Source organism: Rhinoraja longicauda, chromosome 29 (assembly GCF_053455715.1).
Source record: "Rhinoraja longicauda isolate Sanriku21f chromosome 29, sRhiLon1.1, whole genome shotgun sequence".
NCBI lineage: Eukaryota > Metazoa > Chordata > Chondrichthyes > Rajiformes > Arhynchobatidae > Rhinoraja > Rhinoraja longicauda.
The window spans coordinates 26,100,940-26,123,080 of record NC_135981.1 but is presented as its reverse complement, the minus strand read 5'-3'; the positions used below and the strand labels follow the sequence as shown (position 1 = coordinate 26,123,080).

General features: G+C 41.8%; 1 protein-coding gene across 1 annotated transcript in view; it reads right to left on the bottom strand.

The window, feature by feature from the left end:
* eftud2 (elongation factor Tu GTP binding domain containing 2) overlaps positions 1-22,141 on the bottom strand; it is a 103,872-nt gene that overhangs the window by 4,851 nt on the left and 76,880 nt on the right. The window contains exons 19-27 of the mRNA XM_078424931.1: positions 21,243-21,383; positions 16,210-16,311; positions 16,000-16,082; positions 12,544-12,630; positions 8,769-8,895; positions 6,618-6,705; positions 3,925-4,043; positions 3,136-3,230; positions 1,852-2,005 (exon numbers count right to left, since the gene is read on the bottom strand). Of these exons, the coding sequence (XP_078281057.1) occupies positions 1,852-2,005; positions 3,136-3,230; positions 3,925-4,043; positions 6,618-6,705; positions 8,769-8,895; positions 12,544-12,630; positions 16,000-16,082; positions 16,210-16,311; positions 21,243-21,383 (996 nt within the window). The remainder of the gene's footprint in view (positions 1-1,851; positions 2,006-3,135; positions 3,231-3,924; positions 4,044-6,617; positions 6,706-8,768; positions 8,896-12,543; positions 12,631-15,999; positions 16,083-16,209; positions 16,312-21,242; positions 21,384-22,141) is intronic.

The following is a 22,141-nucleotide window of genomic DNA, read 5'->3' as shown; positions in this document are numbered from 1 at the left end:
CTCGACACCGGTGAACATCCAGGGAACGGACATTGAGAGAGTGGACTCTTATAAGTACCTGGGTGTTTACCTGAACAATAAACTGGACTTGACCGATAATAGTAATGCACTGTATCAGAAAGGCCAGAGCAGACTGTACCTGCTGAGGAGACTCAGGTCCTTTGGAGTGCAGGGGGCTCCTGAGGACCTTCTTCGACACTGTGGTGGCATCAGCCATTTTCTATGGAGTGGTCTGCTGGAGCAGCAGCATCTCAACTGCTGACAGGAAGAGACTGGATAATCTGGTCAAAAAGGCCAGCTCTGTCCTGGGTTGCCCCCTCGACTCAGTGCAGGTGGTGGGAGAGAGGAGGATGATGGCAAAGCTATCATCACTGCTGGACAACGACTCCCAGCCCATGCAGGACACTGTCACTGCACTGAGCAGCTCCTTCAGTGACAGACTCCTTCACCCCAAGTGTATGAGGGAGAGATATCGAGGGTCCTTCCTTCCTACTGCCGTCAGACTGCACAACCAGCACTGCTCCCAGCGCACCAGTAAATAAAGATAATTACCGGTACTTTTTTTTTAATGAATGCTTATTTATTTTTGCTATCCACTTTGCTGCTGCAACCCTGCAAATTTCCTCATTGTGGGACAAATAAAAGATTACACTGGAATTTAGAAGGATGAGAGGGGATCTTATCGAAACATAAGATTATTATGGGGTTGGACACGTTAGAGGCAGGAAACATGTTCCCAATGTTGGGGGAGTCCAGAACAAGGGGCCACAGTTTAAAAATAAGGGGTAGGCCATTTAGAACGGAGATGAGGAAAAACCTTTTCAGTCAGAGAGTTGTGAATCTGTGAAATTCTCTGCCTCAGAAGGCAGTGGAGGCCAATTCTCTGAATGCATTCAAGAGAGAACTAGATAGAGCTCTTAAGGATAGCGGAGTCAGGGGGTATGGGGAGAAGGCAGGAACGGGGTACTGATAGAATGATCAGCCATGATCACATTGAATGACGGTGCTGGCTCGAAGGGCCGAATGGCATACTCCTGCACCTATTGTCTATTATTATTATTATTTCCTTTCGTTAGGAGATTATGGAGCTCATTGGAGTTTTACAACAAAGTGAGTTTTACTTATGCAAGATTTTTATTTCCTGATTTTGAATTTGCCTCTTAATCACTGGATTGAAAAATGTTGACACGTTTAATTATTCAGGTCTCATTGAATGCAAATTCACCCATGGGATTAATGCCTCTTTTTTAAAGACAAAAGCAGCCGTGATCACGTTTGTCTTTCACACCTCATTGGAGACCTTTCAACTATCTTGAATCGGACTTTAACAGATGTCAATGTTCCATCTAGCACTAAATGTTGTACGCTTTATCCTTTAGCTGAGCACTGTGGACGGCTTGATTGTATTTATCTTTCAGTCTTTTCTTTGACTGGATATCAAGCAAACAAAAAGCTTTTCACATTACCTTGGTAAACGTGACACTAAGAAACTAAACTAAAACTAAAATTCAAAAATGCTATCGAGGGAAGTACAACATCCAACTCCGATCAGTGCCAATGTATCGCTCCAAATGCTTCATTGAAGTGTCAGTCTTCAAACTCTAGATCTTCAGATGTAAATATCCACACTAAATATGTGGCGCTATATTCACTGTATATCTCAGTGAAGCACATCACACATAATCTAGTGGGAGGCAGCAACAATGGTTGATTTATGTGCTAAATCTCTGATAAACTTCTCTTTCATGCAAGCATACAACCATGCTAATATTTGATGTCAATTGATTAAGGATATGTATAATGCAAAATATAGAACAACTGTTTGTTTACTTATGACCAGTAAGTTCTCACCTGCCAATGATGAAAGACCGAAAGGGAGAAAGCCTGTCCTTGAGTGTGTGTCCGCAAGTCCGTCTCAAAACCGAACGAGTCAATAGCTGGTACAAATGCTTTAATTGTATAAAGTGGAGAGCCTGGGATTGGTGCATCCTGTGTTACATGGCCTCTGTGGATGAAACATAAAACCACTGTAAATGGATTATCCTCTCCACTCACATTTGCAATGACCAGCTTTTGAGGGACTGCGCGCAGCATAATTAAAATAAATATTTTTAACTCAAATCCTCATCATAAAGCTCCGATAAACCATGATAAATGTGTATTGTTTAAATTGGTATTCATACCAAAGGTGAAATGTCCTCAATACAACTTATTTGGTTGGAGATCTGCAGAATAGAATACTATTGCTTAGGGAAATTCCGTAGTCTTTATAGAATCCCTACAATCTAATACATTGCTGTGAAGTATTATTTCATTTGATGTGGCAATAGCTCAGGGTAAATTAATCACCTGGTAAACTACTGAGCAAAGAATTCCATCATCCTCATATTGAGGGCAGAAAATAAAATCTCACTTCTGTTTGCATGACCCTGGTCTTGAATGAAACCGCAGTTGTGCAAACTTCAAATAATAAGCATCTCAGCTACAATGAAACAGGAGAAACCCACTGCCTCAGTTCACAAGGAACAGTCACGAGGATGAGGTAGCAGAGATCTGTAAGTGAAACAATAATCCAATATAAATTTGTTTCTTTAGGGAAGGTGACAAGAAAATACAGGCAACGGGTAAAGAGGAAAAAAATTGGACATAAGCCAGCAATACAAAATGCTGCAGTAACTCAGCAGGTCAGGCAGCATCTCTGGAGACATGGATAGGTGATGTTTCAGGTCGGGATCCTTCTTCAGACTCTGGGATAAGCGAAAATCTAGGTCACTGCCTGACCTGCCGAGTTATTCTAGAACTTTCCTTTGCAAACCATCATTAGTCGTGTCTGGAATCTAAATCTGTTTGGTTTCACACTCATTGAATATTGCATGACACTAGTAACGATCTATTGACCGTGTGCGAGTTGTGCCTTAAATAAATACTATAAATATCTCCATTCGGTTTGTCCAATAATGTTCAAGTTCACTTTTATCCAGTTGTATAATTATTTGATTTAAATGGACAACAATGATATAATTAGTATTTAAACAAAATGTAATCGTTTGGTAATTTAAACCTACAGAAGGCATGATCTACTATTAAATCTATAAACGATATTAAAACGTGACAGGAACTCATTAATCTGCTTACCTCCTCCTAGCTAAGACAGTATACACAGCTGATACACAGTCTGCTGGTGCTTGCACCTCCACAAAGTAATACGGTTCCATCAAACGTGGAGTGGCCTGTTAAATAAATGGATTATTCATGAGTAATCCTGTGGGACAGGACACCTACAGTATTTTGGTAGATATTTTACAAACTAATGAACTGATAAATTGTTCATCTGAATAAATTTCCAGGACAGGAAAATCTCACTTGTGTTTGGTATCCCATATGTTTAGAGATACAACATGGAAACAGGCCCATCATGTCCATGCCGACCATCATATTATCCTTCTTTCCCATCCACATCCGAACCACTAAGACCAATTTACAGAGGCCAATTAACTTACAAACCTGCACGTTTTTGGGATGTGGGCGGAAACCGGAACACCCGGAGGTAACCCGTGGCTAAAGGGAGAACGTGCATACTCCACAGACAGCACCCGAGGTCAGGGTCAAAGCTGGATCTCTGGCGCTGTGAGGTAGCTGCTGTGCCACTGTGCTGCCCCGCAGCTAGAAGTTACATGTGCATTTATTTAGATCAGTCTCAGCTGCAACGAAACAGTGAAACTCACTGCCTTACGCTTAACTTGGGAGAGGCAGTGCAGAGACAAGGAAAAGTACTGGACATTTTGCTCACAAATCGATCAAATATTTTGCATTATAAAACAAATTCCACCATGTAAGCTTTTGTGTAATCTTACTAAATTACACTGTGAAATGGTGAATTAATTAAGCACTCCAAGTGACAAAAGGTTGACGGAAAATGCTTACCATCAGGAAAGCGGAATACACGACACGCCTGGCTGTGGGAATAATTTGTCCTCCACCCCTGTGTAACGGCTCCTGAGCTATTACTGCATCAAGAATCTTGAACTTCACATTACGAATTGCTGTGTAAAAACAACGCAAATTCTCAGGCACTTTCAACGTAAAATCAGTTTATACTCTGAAATAAGGCATTCGAATTTCAATACTACCACATTGCCAGTTTTGATAAAAAAATTATGGTTTTGCAAAAATATATTGCTATACAATGATTATATATGGTTACTGATGAAATGAGTCCAGCACTCAAATGGAAACAGTTTATTTATTAGTAAATCATTATTTAACTTTACTTTAAAAAATCTTGACGTTGGATGTGTATAATGAGGGGGCAATGCACGTGCATATAATTGCAATTATCACTAAATTATAACATAATTTAACTGTCCATGTAGTACTTGTAGATGTACTTGTAGAAATGTATTTAAAATTTATTCACCATCCTAGGAGTTAATTAGAAAAACAAATAGTTCTCCTGGTGATCTGCTCAACATCTATTCTTCAACCAATATTGCCAGATTGACTTATTTTAATTATCTCATAAGTTTTAAAGATTTGATTTATAAACATAATGGTTGCATGTCCACACGAATAAAACTGCTCAAAAAGACACAAAGTGTGGAGAAAATTCAGCGGGTCAAGCAGGATCCCTGGAGAACATGGATTGGTGATGTTTTGGGATGAGACCCTTAACATAACTGCTATTTGATAATAATTTAAGGATCTCTTAAATGAAAAATAGTTTTTCATTACTTATATCCAATCTTTACTTTAGACTCTAGAGATGCAGCGGCCCACCGAGATGCTTCAGTGATGCTTTGGCCCACCGAGTCCGCACAGATCAACGATCACCCCGTACACTAGCACGATCCTACACTCTAGGGACAACTTACAATTTACAGAAGCCAATTAACCTACATATCTGTACATCTTTAGAGTGCGGGAGGAAACCTGGGCACCCTGAGTGGAGAGCATACAGGGAGAACATACAAATTCCTTATATACAGCACCCATAGTCTGGATTGAACCCGGGTCTCTGGACCTGTAAAGGCAGCAACTTTACCGCTGTGCCAATGTGCTGCCCTAAATCTCTGAATGCAATCATTGAGTTTACATGAACAAACATCATTTATATTTCCAGAATCATCCTAAAGTTCCCCCGTTGCAGCATCGAATAAATTTTGATTCCAGTCTGATGAACGGTTTCGACCCACAACATCTCCTATTCCTTTTCTCCAGAAATGCAGTCTTACCTGCTGAGTTACTCCAGCATTTTGTGTCTATCTTTGGTGTAAACCAGCATCTGCTGGTTCCTTCCTACACATCATGGAATTTTCTGTAAGAAGGAACTGCTGATGCTGGTTTAAACTGAAGATAGATACAAAAAGCTGGAGTAACTCAGCGGGACAGGCAGCATCCCTGGAGAGAAGGAATGGGTGACGTTTCGGGTCTGAAGAAGGGACTCAACCCGAAATGTCACCCATTCCTCCTTTCCAGAGATGCTGCCTGTCCCCGTGAGTTACTCCAGCTTTTTGGGTCTATCTTCATGGAATTTTCTGTCTGTCTGGAGCTCCATTTTAGGTGTTGATTATTTTTTTTTAACTATTTCTTAATATCAATCCGAAGTTTAAAAGAAATCCTTACAATGCCAGATGAATTTCCTTTGTATGTAAGCCCACTAACTCTGTGAAGTCAATAGCACAAGCAGTACCATGAAGGAGATTGGCCAAATCACCTTTAAATCCATACTTTTATAAATCTATCGTGACACTACAGTATAGTACTTAGGGAGAGGACGAGGCAAATTATCTGATCAATATTATATTGTCAGAGCTGCAGGGCAACAATAGGCCATCATGTTTTCTACATTACAATGGTGACTACACTAAAAAAGTACTTAATTGACTACAAGATCGTTTGCCCGAGAGAGTAAGATGCGCTATATAAATGTAATTACTTTCTTTTATGTCAATCTGTGGAATTCCAGGCATTGATTAGCATAAAAAATGGGTACACATATTTTTTAATTGATTCAGGGTGGAAATTGTCTTGATTCTGTGATGGGGTGAGGTTTCTTACCGATTCAGTCCTCTTGTATAGAGCATCAAATCATCCTGTGTTGTCACAAGGAACTGCAGATACTGGTTCACAATAAAAGACACAAAGTGCTAGAGTAACTCAGCAGGTCAGGCAGCATCTCTGGGGAACAAGGATAGGGTCCCGACCCGAAACATCACCTATTCAAATTCTCCAGACATGCTGCCTGGCGTGCCAAGTTATAAGACATTTTGTGTCGTGTTCTAAACATCATCATGTGATGTACACTGCCCCAGATATGCTGGAATTGAATTTTCTTCAAGTTTACTCCAGTTTTATTTTTGCTATATTGGGGAAAATATAGTAGAAAATCTATTTAATTACAATCCATAATTTTTTACTGATTCAGCCCCAACTTGTCTCGCAACAAAATTATGGGTGCAAGTGTCAAACATTTGGGGAAAACAATGAATACACCTATAATAAGACAATAACAAAATATCTCCAATTTGCATGCTTCTACTTTAAAAGTTGGGAGCAATTACGACCAATTACATAAAAAATAAACAAAATCATTAGATTTTACACTAGTTAATACATACGCTCATCACAAAGTGGTCCTTCTCGTGTTCCCCACTGAAATCCCTGGACAATGCTGTCTTTCACATAACCCAAAAGTGCTTTATCCACCTACAATTGGATCAGTTATAAATAATGAAGATGTGATAGATAATATGACAGATTCCAGCATAGGCTAGGTAATAGTTCACACTGCAGAAATATTACATGATTTCATTCAAATTTATATTCTTTTGTGACTAAATAAATGTAGCAAGAAGAGTGGTACAGCCATGGAATACAGGTAAAAAGAGCATTTAATAGAAGGAAAAGGCTTAGAAAGTTATCATATCATCATCATATCATATATATACAGCCGGAAACAGGCCTTTTCGGCCCTCCAAGTCCGTGCCGCCCAGTGATCCCCGCACATTAACATTATCCTACACCCACTAGGGACAATTTTATTTATTTTTTAACATTTACCCAGCCAATTAACCTACATACCTGTACGTCTTTGGAGTGTGGGAGGAAACCGAAGATCTCGGAGAAAACCCACGCAGGTCACGGGGAGAACGTACAAACTCCTTACAGTGCAGCACCCGTAGTCAGGATCGAACCTGAGTCTCCGGCGCTGCATTCGCTGTAAAGCAGCAACTCTACCGCGCCAGAAACAACAGTCTAGAGATAGTGTGTATTTAGAATTCAGCAAAGGATGACTAAGAAATTGATCAAATAAAACCAGGATAGGAGAGTAAACTCATAAGTAACACTCTGGACATGCCAGGCTGGTACAGACGGTTCAAGCACAAGCAAATCAAGGTGTGTTGTTGAACTGGATCCAAAATTGGTTGGGAAATAGGAGAGGGGTTAGTGGTGGATTGGTGTTTTTCTGACTAGAAATCTGTACAAGGGAATCAGTGTTGGGACCTTTGTCCCATATATATATATATCATATATATATATATATACATATCAACTGATAGTGTGTTGGTGGCACGAGCCACAGGGTGTTGCATGTGTCTAGTGCCCTGGTATAAATCCAGATGCCGCTGGCTATCAATTTTTGTGAAAAAGGGAGCCGAGTGCGTGAACCTCCCCCTGCCAGTGCATAACCTCAGCACCATCAAGACTCTCGCAGTGCCTCCTCGAGGCAACACATGGTAACTGGGCCACCTTCAGTCCCAGGCTAAACTGCGTGGGGATCTCGGAGGAACTCTGGCCCCCAGAGATGCGACACGTGTGGACACGTCCTGATGTCCATCAATCAGGTCCCAACTATGGGTTAAATAGCACCCCGCTGCCTTGAGGGTAAGGCTCAGGAGAGCCAAAGGCACTCAGACAGTCCCTAGAGACAGTTGGCTGATCCCTCGTGCATCTGCCTTCTGGCAACTCCTGCAGCCGAGTAGGCCCCAGACGTAGCAGCCACGCTGTTCCTCTGGAATCAGCCTAGCAGGTCGAGAGGGGAATGCAGATGCTGGGCAAGTTTGTATTCCCATTTACCTGCCCAGGCTCAGCGACCAAATCAAATGGAGAGGACACTTCATCCTTGCTGAGCACAGTGAGATGTAACCAGATGAAAAATCCCCCTCTCCAAGCAGGACAACGCCAAGCCACACCATCATCTCTCGCAGATGGACGGATGCCATACTTTAGGGGGAAACACAGTGAACTTTCACCAAATTGTTTCCTGGAATGGTGTGGTTACATGAGGAGAGATTGAGCAGCCTAAGCACCTATTTTATATAGCTAAAAGAATTTGAGGTGACCTTATTAAAATATACAAAAATATGAGAGGACTCAACAACATAGATTTAGAAGAATGTTTGCCCTAGCTCTCAAATTTGGAATCAGAGTTCATGGTCTCAAATTAAGGGATCCTCAATGAAGACTGAAAGAAAGAGAAATTTGACGTTGGTGATTCTTTGACATTCTCTGTGCCAAATGGCTAAGGAGAATCAGTCATTCAAAGCAAAACATTAAAGATTCCTGAAGATTAGAGAAATCAACAGGTTAGGGAGATAGTAAGAGAAAGACATTGAGATAGCATGATCAACCATGATCTTCTTGAATGACAAGAGTAGCCCGAGGGGCCAGATGTTGCGATTTCTTTCATGAAATTGCATTTACTACAATGAAAATACAATAAATAGATCAATCAGGGACAAGGCCCTTTCTTTCATGGATGGACTTACTTCAGACGGTAGAGTATCATCAACCAAGATGTTGGGGCCTGTGGTATCGGGTCCAAAAGCCCAAATGGAACGGGCAGCCAACAAATCCCAATCATACTTCGTCTGGAAAAATTCACCCAGTTTCTTCCTAAAGTTTAGCATAGGAAGAGATGCATAATGACATTGTTTTAAAGGCTTTCCACTGCATTAAAAGCAAAAATAAAACTAACGATTTGGTTTGTGAACAAATTAATCAGCATCAATCATACTTATGATTCTTGGAAAGAGTTCCAAAACACAAAGCAAATGAATAACATAATACAGCAAATTCTTATGAAATTATCTTACTTGGAAACAATTAGCTCTTCTCACTTAGCATGTCATGTTCACCCAGAAAATCAATGATAGATTCATTTATTTGATATTTATGCATTCTGAATTCTCACGCAACATGCAAAAAAAAGTAGTTCTTTAATTAAGCAATTTCAACTGCTAAGCAAAATAAATGTGAAAAGACAATTTAATTTTACGTTTATGCAGGTATGTGTAATTGTCAATTTTGGTACTTTATCTAATGATGAGTACAGTCAATTAGTTGATTTATTTTTTGCCATATTTTGCATTAATACGTCTTAGCTTTAAAATGTAGAATTGGGGTAAACATTGTTATTTAAAAAGATAAGGACGTATATTGGTCATTTATTTAAAGGCTTATTCATAGAATATTAGTGTGTGCAGTATAATACTGCTTTATTAAGCAATTCTCATGCAACCTGAAAACCCCATTCTCTAAAGAGGCCAGAGTATGTTCTATTTTTAAGAATCAATGGAGGTTACACAATTAGGTCAAAATGTAACCTGCAGCAAATCAACTTTTAAAGTATCTTTCAGCACAGCATCACATCTGGTGAGGTTTGATATATTAGTGTCATCCTCCCACTATTAATTCTACTGTGGGACAGGCAGCATCTCTGGATAGAAGGAATGCGTCAGTCTGTAGAAGGGTCTCGACCTGAAACATCACCCATTCCTTCTATCCAGAGATGCTGCCTGTCCCACTAAGTTACTCCAGCATTTTGTGTCTATCTTCGATGTAAACCAGCATCTGCAGTTCCTTCCTACACATTAATTCTCCTCTTTCAGTTTCAAAGTCGAGCATCGTTTTAATTCTTCCAGTTTACCCATTCAAGAGATGAGGCGTTACAGACATGGCCTGAACCTCTTTCACTGGGAGAAGTTGACGGTAAGCACTATCATGAATTATTTTCTTTGCTTTATTCGATGAAGCCAAAGACTCAGTGTGCATCTCAGTGGAGAGTCTCATGAATTTGAACCAGAAATTCACCCCTCCCCTCCAAAAATAAACTTTATTCAGAATAAAAAATATATACAAAACAAGAACTGTGCAAAACCTCTTCCGACATTCTCAGCGGCTAAACATACATTCATGAGCATTGTATTTCGTAATGTTTACAAAAACTATTATACCACTTGCCACTCACGTGGCCCCCTGGAGTTTGTTTGAGTCTCCATCAGATCCTGCCCCCCAATGCGTAGCAGCGGTAGGACCCTAGACTGTGGTCCTCCCCCAGAGCCTTGGCGTTGGCTGCACCGAGCTTCAGTGTAATCCTCAGCACGTACTCCTGCTTTCTGGAGTTGGCCAGTCAGCAACATTCCCTGATGGACATCGCGTTCTGCTGGGAGATCCAGCAAGGAGAACAGGGTTCGGGCAGACCAAAGAGTGTTTTTCACTGATGACCTTCCAGCAGCACTTGATGTCAGTCTCCGAATGTGTTCCTGGGAACAGTCTGTAAATCTGAGTTCTCTGTTACGGAGCTGTTGGGGATAAACCGTAACAAGGACCCTTGAATTGTTCTCCAGACTTGGCAAATCCACACAGAGGTGGGCAACCCCTCCTCTCCATAGCAGCCATCCTGAGGGTACACAACCTGGACAGAAGGAACTTGCAACTTGCAAGTCAGGAAAGTGAGGGATTCCCATCCACCTTAAGTCAAGGGTGGTAGATGTGACTCAAATATGATGCCAATCCTTTATGGCATCAGCAGGTAAGCCATTAATACAGAACACTCAACCTCTGGTCTGGTCTAGTAGTCAGTTTGTGTGGTTGAACAAGTTATATTTTTGCCTCAGTGGCTTTCAGGATGTTGAGAGGTAAGAATTTAGAGATGGTAAGGAATTGAAAGTCAACAGGAGGTAGTCTGATACTATTATTTGGGATTATAATTTGCCACTTATCATTCCAAACTGATGTGCTGTCCAGCTCTCAGTGTCTGTGGAGTTCCAAATAGAGCTGAATTTAACATTCAACCACAAATATACCCCCTCTTCTGAGTGGCGTGAGGGGGCGGGGTGGGGAGGGGTGTGTAGGTCATCAATGAAGTTAGTGAAGATGGTTATGCTTTAAACATTGACTTGAATACTTTGTCCAGTGATAGGGGACAGGTGGATTTGACAATTAGAACCTCAAAAAGTTTATATTTTTGCCCCGTTTGTTTACTATTTTAACTCCCTTTCCCATTCCCACACTGACCTTTCCTCAATTGCCAGAGTGAGCTACACACAAACTGGAGGAACAGCACCTCATATTCCACTTGGGTAGCTTACAACCCAATGGTATGAACACCGAAATCTCCAATATTTAATTTTAGGTAATCCATCACTAACACCGTTGCTCCCAAAACCCTTTTTTCTCTTTCAACCCCCTCCCCCCTCCCCTGTCTCCCACCTGGACTCTCACCCATTTCTCTAGAAGCACGGCTTCTGTTTAAGTTTAGGAGATTACACTGCTGCTCCTAGCATGCTCTTTTACATTAAACCAGGCTTGGCCACTTGATGTGATGTTAATAATAGTGAGAGCCCACATGGGGCTATGACGTTATTGACTTCAGTAACATAAGAAATTCATGGAAAGTGTGAAGTTCTTCATGAAGGACAGTTTTGAACTACTGGTTCTGTTCTGAATCTTCATTTGGCAGTGCAGTTGTCACCCATCACAACGCAGGATGCCCTCAGCGTGAAGAGTCCACAAGGGCATGTGGCCGATCCAACAAATTCTATCGCGTACAAATAGACTGGCGACCAAAGGGAGATTAGATTGTTTTCTAGATTAGTTCCCTCGGTAACTGCTGCAGGCCTAATGTAGCAGCCAGGGCATTTGTGATTGCGGTGGAGATGGTGAAATTGAGAGGAGGGGGAAAACAGAGTGGGAGGAGGTGTAGTCCAGATAGCTGTGGGGGTCAGTGGGCGTGTAGTAGCCGTCAGTCCCCTGTGATGGAGACAGACTATGTTAGTGGAATTAAGGGATATGGGGAGAAGTTGGGCACAGGTTACTGATTGTTGATGATCAGCCATGATGACAATGAATGGCAGTGCTGGCTCGAAGGGCCGAATGGCCTCCTCCTGCACCTATTTTCTATGTTTCTATGAGACAGAGATCAAGAAAAGGGAGCGAGGTGCCCGAGATGGTCCAAGGCTCGGGATATAATTTTGATTCGGGCAGGGACTAAAAATAAAAAATTATGAATTTATTCACCTTAGAGACAGCTAATATATTTAAATAATCTGCCAAGTACGAAAATATAGGGGAAAATCAATAAGTGGTTAGATATCGCAATGGTATAATTAGACTTCTGGCAAAATAAGTTAAATGACCTTTCTTGGCCTTGAATCAATTCACTGCCAAAAGTCTCAGTACATAATTAAGATGTGTGTAAACATTGATATCAATAATGAAATGGCCCTCCCACTCGTAGGTGTAACATATGACATGTCATACCTGTTCCAAGTAATTTGGACCACTTCATTCTCAATGTCTTCTGCCAAACCTTTCTCCAAAGGTTCTGCAATCATTGTGATCTTATTCCTTTGAAAGAAAGAAAAAGAAAAGAACAGCAGTTTATTAATGCGGCACGCATTTTCTGTAAACCTTAATCATTATCTACTCATTATTTTCCTGCTTTCTTTGAATCTGTTTCCAACTTCAGCCAGATCATTATTATGCATAAGGGACTCAACCCGAAATGTCACCCATTCCTTCTAACCAGACATGCTGCTTGTCCCGTTGAGTTACTCCAGCATTTTGTGTCTATTTTCGGTGTAAACCAGCATCTGCAGTTCCTTCCTACACAATACGTTTCCAGATTGTTTGTTTAATTGAGCACATGAACTGCCCAGAACCAGAGCTTCCTTTCCATTTACCTTCCTGCTGCAACATGCTAAAATGGTGAGAATATACAAGTTGACTCATAGTGCATTGCAAAAGAATATTTCAGAAGGATAAACATATTTACAGTATTTATAAAGAGTGAACAAACTCTCAAAAGAGTTTAGATTTAGAGATACAGCGCGGAAACAGGCCCTTCGGCCCACCGAGTCCGCGCCGCCTAGTGATCCCCGCACATTAACACTATCCTACACACACTAGGGACAATTTGTTTTTACACTTTACCCAGTCAATTTACCTACATACCTGTACGTCTTTGGAGTGTGGGAGGAAACCGAAGATCTTGGAGAAAACCCACGCAGGTCACGGGGAGAACGTACAAACTCCGTACAGACAGCACCCGAAGTCAGGATCGAACCTGAGTCTCAGGCGCTGCATTCGCTGTAAGGCAGCAACTCTACCGCTGCGCCACCATGCCGCAGTTAAACTAAATTTGTTAAACTAAATCTTTCTAACATGAGAAGTATTACAATTATTTTAGATCTCCTTCAGTTTCTATTTATGCACCAAACGCCAATTGGTAAATTTGGAAAATATCTGCATTTATTTGGAACACTGCTTGTTTTCTTGAACTTCATCAAAGGAAGAAAAAATAGCACATTTGATGGTGAACAACACAATGTATTTATGGAGTCATAGCGTCGTACAACGTGGAAACATTTACTTTGGCCCAATTTCCCCATGCCGACCAAGATGTCCCATCTACACTAGTCCCATCTGCCTACATTTGACCCATTTCCTTTGAAACCTATCCTATTTATGTACCTGTTCAAATGTCTTTTAAATGTTGTGACAGTACCTGCCTCAACTCCCTCCTCTAGCAGCACGTTCCATATACGCATTACCCTTTGTGTAAAAAAAGTTGCCCCTCAGGTTCCTATTACATCTTTTTCCTCTCACCTTAAAACTGTTCTCTGATTCTTGATTCCCCTACTTGGGGTAAAAGACTCTGTGCCCCCTATGATCTTATATATCGCTCATTCTCCTGTGCTGTAAGAAATAACGTTTTAGCCTACTTGACCTCGGCCTGTAGCTCAGGCCATCGAGTTCTGGAAATATCCTCGTAAATCTTTCCTGCACCCTTTCCAGCTTAACAACATCGACTATCTACTAAATACAAGACTGAAAACAGAGGACATGACTGCAAAAACATTGTTGTGATGTGATATATAGTCTGTGTTGTTATCTGTAATCAGGTACTCTGGATTGCCCTTCAATTGCTTATTTACAGACAACAGAACAGTCAGAGAGAAAATGCAGGTAGCACTACAATTGTTTCCATATACGTAATTTGGGACCACAGTCTATACTTTTAGACTGTTCTTTGATAAAGGATTACTGAGTTGTTCTACCACCAATGCCTTTACTCACAATGGTTGATTTATGCTCCATTTCTGCCACCTAATGAAAGTTTGCCTGACCTATGGCATGACCTATGGATAGTGGAGTGAGGGGGTATGGGGAGAAGGCAGGAACGGGGTACTGATTGATAGTGATCAGCCATGATCGCATTGAATGGCGGTGCTGGCTCGAAGGGCTGAATGGCCTACTCCTGCACCTATTGTCTATTGTCTATTGTCTATTGTCTAAAACAGGCCCTTCAGCCCACTGAGTTCACACAGATCATCGGTCGCTCGTTCACGTTAGTTCTATGTTATCCCACTTTCTCATCCACTCCCTGCACACTAGGCGCAATTTTACAGAGCCACTTTATCTACAAGCCCACACATCTTTGGGATGTGGGAGGAAACCGAAGCACCCAGAGGAAACCCAATCGGTGAGAAGGAGAATATGCACCTTCTGCACAGACAGCACCCGAGGTCAGGATAGAACCTGGGTTCGATCTAATTATTACTCGAGTCTTTTGCATTTATAAAGGAATTCCCTTGAAGCAACGTATGTTAAAGTTCGTTTCTTAAAACAGACAACAACACAAACAGTTAAAGGTAAACCAAGCAAAGCTTTAATTATCGTCAGACGGGAGTGGGGGACCAGTGCTAAGGGTATATGACCATACTCAGCACTCCCCTTGCTTCCACTCAAAGATACAGCAATTTTATACTGAATTTGCTGCAAGAATGTTTAACACAACATTTCCTTCAAATCAATCACATTGTATTGGAACACAATATATTTGTCACCCAACAGTCATAAACTATTCCACACAATAAGTCATTAGTCGAAGGTGAGGACCCTTATCATACCACAGAAGATCCTGTTTTCACACTCCCACAAATAGTCAACCGTTAACCACATCCTAATCTTAACGAGAGCATTGTCCATCGTCTTTCCAAGAAATCTTTCCCAGGGATAACAGGATATACCGCTCTACAAGCTTTAGGAATCACATTGTTACCTCCTGCCTGGTGCAATTTTGCAAACATCAGCTATTCAGGACCCAAAGTTCAGGCTCATCCTGTTCATTCATTCTACCATTTTATTATTCCTGTGGTTGCCAGGGATTGTAAGTTTCAGCTACCAGACACATTCTTATGAACAATTAGCATTCCTCCACTTTCAACAATATAGAAGCTCCAAAAGCATAATGGCCAAACATCCCATCATGCAAAGTTAATAGCCATTAACTCTTTCAGTAAATAGCAAAACCTTTCTGCAGAAATTTAGGCTCAAAGATGAATACAGATGTCAGCGCATCTAGCAAGTCATAAATTGAGCTGTAGATTTGAAAATGCCCCCAAAAAGAAGCTTTGCTGTCCATGCTTGACAAAGTAAAATAAACACTAAGGAAAAAAGATAAATATGAGTTTCTGAGCAACATTCAGGAGGAACTCGAGTTTTATCAATTCATCACCCAAAAATAAAAAGAAAAGTATGTTGAAAATTGATCTCTCAAAGCAGCTTTCATAATCCATTTTTATAAGAACTAACATTGTAATGACCAAAACAGAAGCTGCTTGTGGGTAAATATTTTGCTTTAAAGTTATAAAAATTACAGTAACCCAGTACTGCGATTCCACAAGGTGGTTCCAACCAATACAAGAAACTCACTTTTTGTTGGGTGTCTCTGCAAAGCATTTCAGAGATGAAGTTTCCACAACAGTTTCACAGAATGTCACAACAGGATCAGCCACCTGGAAGGAAAAAAAAACAATCAGTTGACAGGAGCAAATCATTTTATATAAAGCACATATAATCGGCATCAAATACTGGCAAATATACGTTATCGGTGAAGTAATAATTTTGGAGAATTTGCATTACCTTAATGTCAATTTCAGAATACATCTTTCTGAGGTCATGCATCACGCAATCCAAGTAGAGTTCTCCAGTTCCCAGTATTACATGTTCCCCTGATTCTTCCACCTGAATCAGAAAATAACACAGGTAAATGGCCAATTACTGTCACTAAAGAGATAAAATGTTCATCTCATCTTTTGATGAAAAAGATAAAATATACATTAACCCTGAGCTTTATTACAATACAGAGTAGATGTTTTACGTGCCATCTATCTATCTTCTATCTATCTATTATATACTAAAACCTTCTGTCCGTGTGTATGTGTGTACGTGAACAACACCTGGTGTACAAACACAGTGATTGTAGACAGTCACTGCTCCCCGGACCTGGAGTATGTGACTGTTAAATGCAGGCCCATTTATCTCCCTAGAGAGTTTACTGTTGTCATGATAACTGCTGTGTACATACCACCGGATGCTAATGCTAACTCGGCTATCGGATATTTGTATGGTAGCACTAGCAGTCAACAGAGCATATATCCTGACGGTGTTCACATCATAGCAGGGGACTTTAACCACGCGGACTTGAAGAAAATGCTCCCCAAATTCTATCAGCATGTTAAATGTGCTACAAGAGGAGCTAACACACTGGACAAGGTCTACTCCAACATCAAGCTGGGCTACAGGGCTAGACAACTACCACACCTGGGTCAGTCGGACCATATGTCCCTGTTTTTAATTCCTGCATATGCCCCCCTCAGGAAAACCGCTCCTACCATCACAAAGACCATCACAACTTGGCCTGATGGTGCATCTCAGCAGCTGCAGGACTGCTTCGACAGGACCAACTGGGATGTGTTTGAACACCGGGACCTGGAGGTGTTCACAGACAGTGTACTATGTTACATTAAAAACTGCATGGACACTGTCACAGTGGACAAACGCATCCGGGTCTACCCCAACCAGAAGCCCTGGATGACCCGGGAGGTCCAGCGGCTGTTAAAAGAGAGGAACACTGCTTTTAGGTCTGGCGATAGGGCTTTATACAGCATGGCCCGAGCTAACCTGAAGAGAGGCATCAGAGAGGCCAAATTAGACTACAGGAGGAAGATAGAGGACCACCTGGACAGTAACAACAGCAGGCAGGTGTGGCAGGGGATCCAGTATCTAACCAACTATAAGACCAACCTTGGAGCTGCTGAAGGTGACGCCTCGTTGGCAGAGGAGCTGAACCTCTTCTTTGCTCGCTTTGAAGTGGAGCCACCCGAGACAGCCATATCACACCACATGGTCCACAGCAGCCTAACCCTCAAGATAGAGGAGCATGAGGTGAGGCGCACGCTGCGGGCCATCAATCCAAGGAAGGCTACTGGACCCGACGGCGTCTCTGGACGCGTGCTGAAGGACTGCGCTGACCAGCTGGCTGGAGTCTGTACGAGGATTTTCAACCAGTCTCTGGCCCAGTCCACTGTTCCATCCTGTCTGAAGTCCGCAATCATAGTCCCCTTGCCCAAAAAACCCCACATTTCCAGCCTCAACGACTACCGGCCAGTCGCACTCACACCAGTGGTGATGAAGTGTTTTGAAAAACTGGTCCGGGGTCATATCACATCACTCCTGCCCCGAAGCTTTGACCCCCACCAGTTTGCGTACAGAGCGAATAGATCCACAGAGGACGCTATAGCCACAGCCCTCCATGCTGCACTGTTCCACCTGGAGCAGCCGGGGAGCTACGTGCGGATGCTCTTTGTGGACTACAGCTCTGCCTTTAATACAATCCTTCCCCATAAACTGGTGGACAAACTGGGGGACTTGGGACTTCCACACTCCACCTGCATGTGGATAAATAGCTTCCTGTCAGCTCGCAGCCAGAGAGTCAGAGTGGGCCATCACACATCCACGGCCCTCAGCCTCAGTACCGGCTCTCCACAGGGCTGCGTGCTGAGCCCCCTGCTCTACACCATCTATACACATGACTGCACCCCCGCCCACCACAGCAACACCATTGTCAAATTTGCGGATGACACTACGGTGGTGGGACTCATCACCGGGGGGGACGAGTACGCCTACCGGGATGAGGCGGAGCAGCTGACAGTGTGGTGTGGAGAAAATAACCTGCTCCTCAACACCTTAAAGACAAAGGAAATAATAATAGACTTCAGAAAGAATAAAACGGACATGGTACCATTAACTATCAGAGGGGACTGTGTGGAGAGGGTGGCGGATTTCCGCTTCCTGGGAATCCATATTGAGGAGGACCTGACGTGGAGCGTGAACACCTCTGCGCTGCTGAAAAAGGTCCAGCAGAGACTGCACTTCCTGAGGGTGCTCAGGAAGAATAACATCACTCAGAGACTGCTGTTGTCCTTTTATCGGTGCTACATTGAGAGCATCCTAACATACTGTGTATGCGTATGGTACACCAGCTGCACAGCGGCTCAGAGGAAAGCGCTCCAGAGGGCCATTGACAACGCCCAGAGGATTGTCGGCTGCCCTCTACTTACCTTGGAGGACTTACACAGTTCCCGCTGCATCAAAAAATCCCAGAGTATTATAAAGGACATTTCCCACCCCGGACACTCCCTGTTTGAACTGTTACCGTCAGGCAGACGGTACAGATCTACAAGGACAAGGACAAACAGACTTAAAAATAGTTTTTACCCCACTGCTATAAAGGCACTAAATGTAGCCGCCAAGGAACGCAGGGGCGATACATAATAAGAGACTGTGAAATCGACAGAAGGATGTAGGGTTGGGTGTTTATGCGTGCTATTTTCATGATATTTATTTTAGTTGTTTATCTTTTTTAAAATATTTTACCTTGTATGTATCGTTAGCTTTTAGAAATGTTTGAATGGTGCACTGACTGGCTGACATTTTACAATTTCGTTGTACATGGCTCATGTTACAATGACAATAAAGGAACTATTCTATTCTTTATGTGTGTTTGTGCGCAGCATAACTTTGGTGCTTCGCACAGCCAAAACGGTACACCATAGCGCCACAATGTTTGCACCACCTTACTCACCATTATCCTGGGCATCATCTCTAACAACTCTCATTCAAATTGAAGCTACATTTTTAAAGCTACAGACATTTTAAAATTTAAAAATCCACTTTCTAACCCATTTCCTGAAACTCCTCAGCGTATGACGTCACAATGCTCCACCTTCGACTTCATTTGCTCCTCACTTGCCAAAACAAGATGGCCGCCGGGAGTGGGGGTGGGGGGAGGAGGGGGTGGGGGGAGGAGGGGGTAGGGGGAAATAGTGGGGGGGGGAGGGGGACAGTGGGGGGCAGGAGAGAGTGGGGGTGGGGAGGAGGGGAAATTGGGGGTGGGGGAGGGGAGGAGGTCAGGAGAGGGGGAGGGGGGAATAGGGCTCACTCAGTGACGACACCCTCTCCCCGTCCCTGTTCCCCCTCTACGAGGAATGGGCCCAATGGGTCCACTTGGTCTAGTATTTAATACAATTATGTCCCATTTGAAATGCCATAAAGGTGCTTCTATAGCAGTGTCTCAATCAAATATTACAGAAATCATTAAATGGACATAAATACATAGGGGCAGAGTAGACCACCACGCCCAGCAAGCCTGCGCTAATATTTAATATCATGGCTGGTCTAAGCTGGCCTTGACTTCCCTTCTATGCCTTTTTTCCATACTCCTCTATTCTTCAACCTATTAATTCAATCCAGCTCCACTGTAAATACTTTTAACTATCCAACTTCCACCATCCACCAGAGTAGTGAATTCCAGAAATTCACCAACGTCTGCAAGAAGAAATTTGTACTACCTCAGTTTTAATTGACCGGCCCCTTACGTTGCAGTTATGTCCCCCTAGTTTGAGACTCCTACAAATTAAAATCTTCTAGCATCTACCCTGTCACACCCCCTAAGGGATTGGTATGTTTGAATAAGTTTACTCCTCATTCTTCTAAACTCCATGGAATACAGACCCAAGCTATTTAGAGTCTCTTGATAGAACAACCCTCTCTTCAGAGGAATTAACATGGTGCCACTTCTTTGTGCTGCCTCTAATATTGCCAATCTCCCTGCAATAAAGGCCAAAATGCCATTTGGGTTCTGAAACTCTTGTTAGACCTATCTTCTAGAATTTGTTGATGTGACAGAAACAGGCTCTTCTGCATGAAGGCTTCAAACCAACTTCGTTTTGTTATTATAATCTGCAAAACTCTTATTTTTCTACTTTCTCCAGCAGCAATCCAGGCCAACGAAGTAATGGTAGAATCATTAGACCAACAATATACTAATTAGTATACGGCAACTTAGACATTACAAATGAATATTTATTGAAAATATATCGACAACTGTTTTAGAATTCATAATTTCTCCAAACGCTTTAGTAAACAGAAAATCACAATTTAAGTTATGTATTAAATATTCAGGGATAAAAATTTGAGCAAAAGGATTAGAAATACCATAAATAAGCAAACAATTTTAAACAGAAACCGATAAACTTTGCTTTCATTATTGATTTATAGTAATGAAGCAATCTTTTAATGTGCTTTATTAATGCAACAAATGTAAATATTGAATGCTCATATTGCTGACTAGCACATTTCCAATTCATAGTTCATATCACCTCTGTGCTGCAAATTGAATTGCAACCCACATTTTCTGATCCATCTTGAACAAGAAATGTTTGCTGCAGTCTGCACTTTGGATATAATAATTAGTGTATGCTTTAATTATATTTAACTTCGAACAATATTAGTCACATGTAAGTTGATCACATTTCATTTCTAGCCTTTTCTAAATTTCAAATAAATGATTGCTTCTTGTGACTATGACTTAACGATTAGATGATTGGGCTTAAAATCTGAACAATGCTTACATATTTCATTTGTTTGAGTAATCATGCCTGTCGGGTAACTTTGCACTATAAATATTGTAAACATGAGCTAAATTAATAAAGTGCACTTCCAGGTTTTCTAAAATGCAGAGATTAAACAATTAAACATGCCCTGAAATTAGATGAGAGTTACGAGTTAATGGTACACATATTTTTGTTTGGACAGATGATTTCTGGACCTACCTTAGTCGTTAGTGATGGGTAGCTTTTGTTGACCTTTCTTAAACCATCCAACATTTTTGGAAGCTCAGAAGGATTTACAGGTTCTACAGCTATTTTAATAACAGATGCCGTATTAAACTTGAGAGGCCTGAAGATCTGAGCCTGAAATGATGAAACAAGTCCAGACATTAGTTGAACAGAATTAACACATTAATGTTTCAAACAGAGGAACTAGGCATTCATCGCACAGTCAGATTCCAGCTCATAAATGGAATAACTGCACTTCCAAAGCTCTTCCACTAGATGACTACATGAACCTTAGAGAAATGTACTCCCATTGTATAATCTGTCACGGTGTTTATCAATATCAATAACTAGTATTCTAAACTAATCAATGACAATGAGTCACCAGCATATTGTAATAGATTTAGTTTGGTTTAGATATACGGTATGAAAATAGGTGCTTTGGCCTACTGAGTCCAAACTGACCCGTTCACACTATTTCTATGTTAGCCCACTTTCGCATCTACTTACTCAACATAGACAATTTACAGAGGCCAATTAACCTGCAAACCTGCACATCCTTGGGAAGAAATCGGAGCACCACGGGGAAATCCACGCAATCACAGGGAGAACGCACAATCTCCACACACACAGCACCTGAGGGCAATTTACAGAGGCCAATTAACCTACAAAACCCACTTCTTTGGGATGTGGGAGGAAACTGGAGCGCCCAGAGGAAACCCACATGGTCACAGGGAGAACGTGCAAGCTCCACACAGACAGCACCCAAGGTTAGGATCGAACCCAGGTCTCTGTCGCTGAGTGGCAGTGGCTCTACCAGCTGTGCCACTATGCTGCCACAAATAGGTATATTTATACTTTCGATAGATTGACATCATTTAATAAACGACATCATT